Source organism: Nicotiana attenuata, chromosome 2, assembly GCF_001879085.1.
Source record: "Nicotiana attenuata strain UT chromosome 2, NIATTr2, whole genome shotgun sequence".
NCBI classification, from domain to species: Eukaryota; Viridiplantae; Streptophyta; class Magnoliopsida; order Solanales; family Solanaceae; genus Nicotiana; species Nicotiana attenuata.
Genome location: NC_031990.1, coordinates 58,190,493 through 58,199,183, shown reverse-complemented (window position 1 = coordinate 58,199,183; position 8,691 = coordinate 58,190,493). Strand labels below are relative to the sequence as shown.

At 35.3% G+C, this 8,691-nt stretch overlaps 1 protein-coding gene across 1 annotated transcript; it reads left to right on the top strand.

The window, feature by feature from the left end:
• Nucleotides 1,278–5,802, top strand: LOC109211043 (tocopherol O-methyltransferase, chloroplastic). Its single transcript, XM_019374547.1, has 7 exons — nt 1,278–1,896; nt 3,054–3,223; nt 3,709–3,813; nt 3,905–4,108; nt 4,220–4,322; nt 4,410–4,512; nt 5,434–5,802. Coding segments are annotated over exons 1-7 (1,101 nt in total). The 5' UTR covers nt 1,278–1,481; the 3' UTR covers nt 5,435–5,802.

The window sequence follows — 8,691 nt, the reverse complement described above, 5'->3', positions numbered from 1 at the left end:
TTTTCCCCCCCACGAAATACAAAGTCAACGACCCCAAAGGGCCCAGAGGGGAATCTGACAACGCACCAGAACGGAGACCCACTCCACCCCTAAACCCATCAAATCCCTAGTAGACCCCAATGATGATCCCTACTGTTCTACATCTCCCCTACAAACGCACTCTGTGCAAAAGGATTATTTATCTCCTACTGTTGCTGGAGGTCCACTCGACAAGATAAATTTGGTAAATAGAAAAGCTAATATGCTTATCCTCATACTCACTATGATAAATTTCCTAATGTTGCTGGTTTTCAATAGCTTACTGCTAGGTGCTAGATATTTTTTGATACTTTATTATTTGATTGTGCTCTTTGTTACTTTGACAGCAAAAGTATGATTAATTCCGTGATTTTATCATTAATGAGGCCTCCTCAATTTATTGCTCGTACTGTTAGTGTCATATGATGGGTGAAAAGACTTAATGGCAGAGGGAATGTAAGCGCCTCACAGTTCTTTTTTTTCTTCTTCTTATTTTACTTGGTCTTGTTGCAATACGTTTATAAAGGAAATATTTCACTTCTACAAAGGAGTTTGTCTTCAGTTCCAGGTCAACAGGTCCGAAAGACATGTGAAGTAGCTTTCAATCCAATCTAACAGTTGACGAAATGTAGGAACTGATGACGGTTCCTCAAGAATGTTGACGTCACCCTTTCTGTCCGTAGTCCAAGCTGCTTCTGCTGATTATTCCTTTGTCGAGCTCCTAAGGAAGTTTTTTTAGTGAATACAGCCCATGATGAACGCTATGCTTATCTTTTTGGATTACAGAACAATGGAGGAGAGCAAGCTATTTCTATAATTATTGAATATTTAGGTTGAAAGAATGGTATATAAAAGCATGAGTTGGCTTATGTATTGAGACAATTGCAGACCAAAAAATAATTTTGTTTTTCAACCAAAGTTAGAAAGGGAGTAACCAAAGTTAGAAGGAAATGGAGGAAATGCAATGAAGATATTCTGCTAACATTCATGACTAGCGTAAAGGTATAGCTTTTCGTTTTTCTTATCACAGCCATTTACCTTTATGATGAACCAAAGTAAGAATGCAATGAAGGTTATTTTATTTTTCAACCAAAGTTATTTTTTTCCTTAAGAAGCTTCGGAATTTCTCACACCTTATTTTGTTCCTTTATGTGTCTACTGCATTTTACAAATAATATTCGTAACACGTGGGTACTAATACTAGTTAAATTGAGAAAAACCAAGAAAAATACCAAACGTTCCAACTTCCACGTTGAGGATATTTTGGCATGTGACAGTTGTCAGTTTCCAAATCACAAAAAACAATCGTCTCCCATTTCCATTGGGCAGCCCATTTCTTCTCGAAACTCCAATCTTCTTGTTGTAAATAAAAAAAATCGTAATTCTTTGACAATTGCCATTGTTTTTCTCCTTCATTCATTCAATCATCGAGTCACTGCTGTACTTTTTTAAATATAGTAAAGATGGGCAGCACGTGCTATTCTGCTTATTCCATCCAATCACTTAACCCCACGTGTCCCTCTTCCCTTATCTTCACTCTCCATAAACCCCAGTTGCAACAGATTCACAATATCAAAGAAACAACAACAACAAGAAGTGTTAGAACTTGTAATAGTAATACTAGAACAAGAAAAAGAATGACAGGTGTTGCTGCAATGAATGCTGTGTCAACACCAGAAGTTGATGTACAGAATCAACAGGAGTTGAAAAAAGGAATAGCAGAATTATATGATGAGTCATCAGGGATTTGGGAAGATATTTGGGGTGACCATATGCATCATGGATTTTATGAACCTCAATCATCTGTTTCACTTTCTGATCATCGTGCTGCTCAGATCCGTATGATTGAAGAGGCTCTACGTTTTGCTTCTGTTTCTGGTAAATGGGCTTCGCCTTCGACTTGAATTGAACTATATATATATATATATATATATATATATATATATATGTTTTGTTGTCATGTTTTGAAGAATATAATATTATTGTTAATCTGAATAGAGTTGTGTTTTGTACTTAAATCTTGAAATGTGTCTCTAGTTTTAGACCCTTTTACTGTTATTGATTTACAAGGTTGGATTTTTTGGAAGAAAGGAAAGGCCTTTGACTTTGTGTCCAAGAAATTGGGAAACAGAAGTTTTGAAGACAAAAGGGGTGAAGGATACTATATGTATTTAGATTAAGGGGAAAAGGCTTAACTTCTTTTCTTGTTTCATTTGTTTTATGTCTCTATGGGCCAGATATTCGATTTTGGGTTGTCCAATATTGAGTAAGTTTACTTGTCACTTTTGAAAAGATGAGCTCTGCATTTTTGCTATTTGGTGCTCTCTTACATGACGCAAGAATCTGACAATTGCTGTATGACCTGTATACAAGGGTTTGTTTAATAGCTCATTCTTATGTCAGCTGGATCCAATTTTTTGATTGTACGATGAGGAAATGGAGAGATCGTATTGTATTTTTTTACCCCATATATTGCACCTTCCGGAGAATGTGTCTCGATATACCTACAACCTCTTGGAATCAATGCAGATTTAGAGAAAGGGTATACGGAAAAACTTGATTTATATAGGCAATACCAATTTGATGGGAATTTATCTTATTCGAGTTAACGTACGTGTACTTTAGATCCTATACTTTTTAGGAGTCCTTAACCCCTAGTAGAGATTCTTATGGTTGTAGGAAATTTTGAGAACTTCTAGTAAATTTTATTTTATTTTTATTCTGTAAAATGTCGGAAGCAAGATAAATTTATATGGGGAACATGGTCAGTGAAGATTTACATAGTTGACCTAGCTTGTTTAAGATTAAGGTATAGTAGTTGTTGTTGCTGCTGCTGCTGCATGGCAGGACATCATTTAATAAGTGATGTCTCCCTGCAATCTGCTCTCCTCTTATTTCCTACTCCATAATCCTGAGGTATCTACATGAGTGATGAGACTCTATAATATTAAGCTTCCTTTTTTGTTGTTATGAATTCTGGAAATAGACCCCTCTTTTCTTCTTGTATACCTTAATTTCCTAACATGAATTTTCAGATGATCCGGCAAAGAAACCAAGGTCCATAGTTGATGTTGGATGTGGGATAGGAGGCAGTTCTAGGTACCTTGCAAAGAAATATGGCGCTACAGCTCAAGGCATCACGTTGAGTCCTGTACAAGCCGAGAGGGCTCAAGCTCTTGCTGCTGCTCAAGGATTAGGCGATAAGGTATCTGCTTTTTGAGCTAGATTTTGCTTTAAAACACTACGTATGAGGAGCTTTCTTACTTCTTATAACAAATTTAAATCACTTCAACTCTTCATGAACAAGTTAAAAAGAAATGCTATTTGACTGAGTCATAGAGCTGAGGATAGTTTATATTGTTTAATGACCGACTTCTTAAAGTTACTTACATTGTGCAAAACTTGTGCTTGTTTATGCTTAGTGAATTGTTATACTAACATATTTAGGCTGTATGATCATTTCTTCAATTAGTTGTTATACACTTAACTTTGCATTAGTTATTCAGAATCCTTATACCTTCATATAACTGGACTGATTCCTAAAGGAAGCTAACAAAGAGGAAAGTTAATTGGTTTCCCCTCAATATCATTTTGATGTCAAACGTACCTTCCTCCTGTGCCCAATCCTACACACTCGAAATGTATTGACATTTGCACTCTCATTTTACTAACTGAAATGCAAATGAGCAGGCTTCTTTTCAAGTTGCAGACGCCTTGAATCAGCCATTTCCAGATGGGCAATTTGACTTGGTTTGGTCCATGGAGAGTGGAGAACACATGCCGGACAAACAAAAGGTTCATCATATTTGAACATGAACATGTGAACTTCTCACTGGCTAATTGTTGCTATAGAGTTTCTTCTAAACTCCTTTTCCTTCATTGTTAGTTTGTTGGCGAATTAGCTCGAGTGGCTGCACCAGGAGGCACAATCATACTTGTGACATGGTGCCACAGGGATCTTTCCCCTTCAGAGGAATCTCTGCTTCCAGAGGAGAAAGAGTTGTTAAATAAGATATGTAAATCCTTCTATCTTCCTGCATGGTGTTCCACTGCTGATTATGTGAAGTTACTTCAATCTAACTCTCTTCGGGTAAACTAATTCTACTAGCTGCTATCCTCTTGATATACTTTTTATTTTCTATTTCATAAGTTTATATCAAGTATTCTGAGACATATTATTATCTTGTGGCTACTATGGCAGGATATCAAGGCAGCAGATTGGTCTGAGAATGTCGCTCCATTTTGGCCAGCAGTTATAAAATCTGCACTGACATGGAAGGGCTTCACATCAATACTACGCAGTGGTGAGCAGTGTTGTGCCAAAATAGATGTACTTCTGCAACATTTTGGTACCCCTTTTTCTGTATTGACTCATTACATTACCTCATCAGGATGGAAGACAATCAAAGCTGCACTTGCAATGCCACTGATGATTGAAGGATACAAGAAGGGTCTGATCAAATTTGCCATCATCACATGCCGTAAACCTGAATAGTAAGTGAGATCCCAAATACTCTGAATTCATAGCATCCCTTTTTTTTTTTTTTTTTTTTTTTTTTTTTTTATATTAGGCTCGAATTCATAGCATCCTATTTTGTGCTCTAGCAAATAATCTGAATTCCTATCTTGTGGTTTTCAGTTAGCTAGCACAAATTTATTTTCTGTTGGAAAGAGATCTGTGCTCTAGCCAATGACAACAATTATGATAACAAAAAAGATCCATTTGACGTGTTAAATATCAGTGCTTGATTACCTAAGTATTGCCACCAGCCTTCTTGTGATCTAAATTGATGCATTATATTCAGAAAGACCTATCGAGGAAAATATTGATCATGTACAGAAGATGTCAATTGGTGATAACTTATTACTTCTCGTTCCTCTCTTAATATTCAAGAGTACAAATGACAAAAGAAGATTTTGATTAGTACATGTATTCCTTGAATCATCTCCAGCCACTTGCTTTCTTTTCATCAAAAGGATGTTTTCTTCTTTGAGATATCGAAGTCGTGTTGGATGCTAACTTCATTTTAGAGTGTCATGATCAAGTAATAAATTCATTGAGATATCTAGAAACAAAAAGGCTTTCTCAAACAAATAAAGCATTTCCATTTTCAGGTAGGATGTTGATTCAAGGGATCAATCAAGATTGTTTCTTTATCCTCTTTGACTTTGACTTCAATTGTCCACTTGGGTAATAAGTGAAGCCTGACTTTTATAGTAGAGAGGATTATGATTTGGATTAACATATATATGTGTCCTCATACTGTGTATTTGAAACAGATATATGTTGCTTCTCCCTTGACACCCTTTACTTCTCTATCAACATTCAGTGTTTTGTTACTTGCCTAAATCAGTCTTTGTACTACGGGGGTTCTTCTCAAGTCATAATTCTGATTAGTGGTTTTTTTACTGCAGATTCTTTGCTGTTAATGAACTTTGATGGATCTTGGAAGAATAATTAAACTATCTTTTAGGCACAGGAAGTGCAACATTTGAGTGAACTACAGATTGCAAGATGAAGAAATTACATTGACTTAGGCTTCAAGATGGACTATATAGCCTAAGCAACTGGAGTTTTCAGGGGACTACTCAAGCTTTAATAATCCATTAACAGATTGGGAGTATGATTACATTATTTAGTTGGATGACACCTTATCTCTCTAGGACCTATTATATTGTGAAATGTGTTCAAAATAAAACTTCTACAGCTATCTCATAAAAGTTATGCTTTGTACTTGTACCAATTATCAAAAAGAGTATCGACATTGTTGCTTCAGTTCTTTACTGCTAAAAACAATTGCTCAGCTTATATGTTAACTTTGAGTTGATAGAAAATTGCCATGATAATCAAAGTTTCGAAAGAGAGAAAAAAAGTTTGTTTCTACAAAGTATGTAGATGTTCTTGAAAGGGTGTGTGCAAGTCAGGCTATTGTATTGCATATTGGTTAGACAAGCCAATAGCTTTTGATTAGAGAATGTATTTATATTAGAAAATTTATTAAGTAACAAAATTTAAATTGTAAGCTCAGTTATTAAAGTGAGCTATGGATTAGAAGGTAAGTTAAAAATTCATAATCGTCAAATTCTTGCCCCGCCTCTAGTACTGCCAGTTTACGAACGTGTCACAGAGCCAATTTGTTTGAGGAATTTCTAAAAGTTTGTGCCCTTTCTTATTTTAACTCTCTTTAATGGCCCAAATTGCAATTTTCATGTTTTCTATTTTCATATTTTCAAATATTATGATGGCAAAGATTAACAGTATTGCGAGAACTAAAAGAAAAAAATTTAAAATATTTTTATTGAATACAAATAACAGTATGTGTCAGGACCCGAAATTTTCATCGTCGGAACCGTAATGGCGCCTAACATTTCACTTGCTAGGCAAGCCAACGTTAGAGATCATTAAACCAATTCTTAGACCTTGTAGTGATTAACAATAATTAAACCATAACCAATTAAAAAGAGTGCGGAAATCCATAACAGTCCTAATCTATACTATATTAAAAGCACGAAGGCCCTTAGCAAAATGTCGATCGTCTTTTTTACCCTTTTAAAATAGAGTTCACACTAGACAAAATAGTCATTTAATTATCTTCCTATATAGAGATTAATCATTCAATTTACTTTCCTAATATTTAGAAATACTCATTTAGTTACTTTCCTATTTAGGACCTTGATTTATAAAAGTGAAAAATACATTTCTAAAATTTCTACCATAAATAAATGAGAAAAGTACGTTTTAAAGAAGGAACTAAAATATCTTCAATTCCTAAAATCTTATGTTAATTAAAAAATATATATTTCAAGAAGGAATCAAATTATTTTAAATTCTAATTATTCCTATACATAAATAGAAAAAGACAATACTAAAAGGAAGCTCTTAACTACTTTTGTTATGGGTAATTTTTCGGCAACTTTGTCAAAAAGAAACGTTGAATCCTTTTTTCCTTTTTTTTTTAACTTTTCTATTTACATGATTTTGAAATGTTATATTCTTACTTTGATTTATATATATATAATTATTTAATCCATAAATATAATTATTTAGATAGAGATTAGGTGGAATAAGTTCTTTTAGAGTGTTCTTATTTTCTCATGTGATGCATAAGTTAGAGCTAAATGAAAATTTTCGAGATGAGAAGAAACATAAGACTCAAAAAAGGGATAAAATTGGGAGGGTTTGGCCGACGGCCCACGAAGATTAGTTTACCTAGATTACAGAAGTGTATATATTTTTATTGATTAACACGATAGACACGTGCAACGCACGTACACTAAAAACTAGTATATATAAAGCTACCCAAAAACTAGAGTGACAATTCACGAACTTCTAAGATTTAACTACAACAAATGTTTGAAGTAAATACAACAATTTTCGATACAAAAGAAACAATAAAGTGAATGTATGGAAGGGGACGCCAGGGCCTGCGAACGCCAACAGGTCTACCTTGGGTCTCCGATCAGATGAAGCCAGTAGCTAAACTCAGGATCAACTTGGACCGGTGTCAAATCTGCACAGAAAGTGCAAAGTGCAGTATCAGTACAACTGACCCCATGTACTGGTAAGTGCTGAGCCTAACCTCGGCGAAGTAGTGACGAGGCTAGGACAAGACACATACATCAACCTGTGCAGTTAAACAATATACGAGCACAATAACAACTAATAGAAACTAAACAGATAATAACGGAAGGGGGGAAACATGCTGGGGGGGGGGGGTTACAAGATCAAGAAAATGGTAACAGTAAAGAAACACAGCAAAAACAACATGCTTTGCACCAATGGAAATATTAAACATAGCAAAAACAAGTGCACTGCATCACCCTTTCGTGCTTTTACTCTCATCCTCACTATAGTGAATGAAAGAAATGAATATATAATGTCACGACATCACCCTTCGTGCTTTACACTCTTCTTCACAGGATAATGAATATGAAATGGCACGGCATCACCCTTCGTGCTTTACACACTTTCTCACATGACGATGAATATAAAATGACACGTCATCACCCTTCGTGCTTTACACTCTTCCTCACCCAAAACAAATAACAATAACAACAGGGAGATACAATTATCAATAACAAGTCTCACTACAACATTTAGTCCCACAACGTCAACCTCAATTTTGAGTCAATACTCAATCAATATCAATACCAGTAAAACACGATAAGAGTTGCTCAACATAAAGAACAACTAGTGTAAGCATGAACAATATGAATAAAGAATACAACGATTACAAGAATAAGACTCATTCACATGCTATGACTCGACAACAACGCATAGGTACTAGTCAATTCACCTATACGTTGTATTCAACAACCAAACACGTAGCAAATAGGCAACAATACCTACTCCCTCAAGCCAAGGTTAGACACAACACTTACCTTGCTCCGCGGGCCACTTATTGCTCAATTACCATGTTTCCTCTAGTATCCACCTCCGAACCACTCGTATCTAGCCATAATTAACTCAATATCATCCATTATTGCTAAAGGAATAAACTACAACGCATAAATTTAGATTTCTCAAACTTTCCACCAAAAAGTCAAAAACCGACCTCAGGTCCGCTTGGTCAAAACCCGAGGTTCATGCCGAAATCCATTTACCCATTCACTCCCGAGCCCGGATATATAATTGGTTTAGGAATCCGACCTCAAATTGAGGTCTAAATCCCC

What these genes read in the sequence shown, in the direction of transcription:
- LOC109211043 (XM_019374547.1), top strand. Translation starts at nt 1,482, where the DNA reads ATGGGCAGCACGTGCTATTCTGCTTATTCCATCCAATCACTTAACCCC. An exon ending in CTCAAGGATTAGGCGATAAG is followed by an intron (nt 3,224 to 3,708) that starts GTATCTGCTTTT and finishes GCAAATGAGCAG; the next exon opens with GCTTCTTTTCAAGTTGCAGA. An exon ending in TTCAATCTAACTCTCTTCGG is followed by an intron (nt 4,109 to 4,219) that starts GTAAACTAATTC and finishes CTACTATGGCAG; the next exon opens with GATATCAAGGCAGCAGATTG.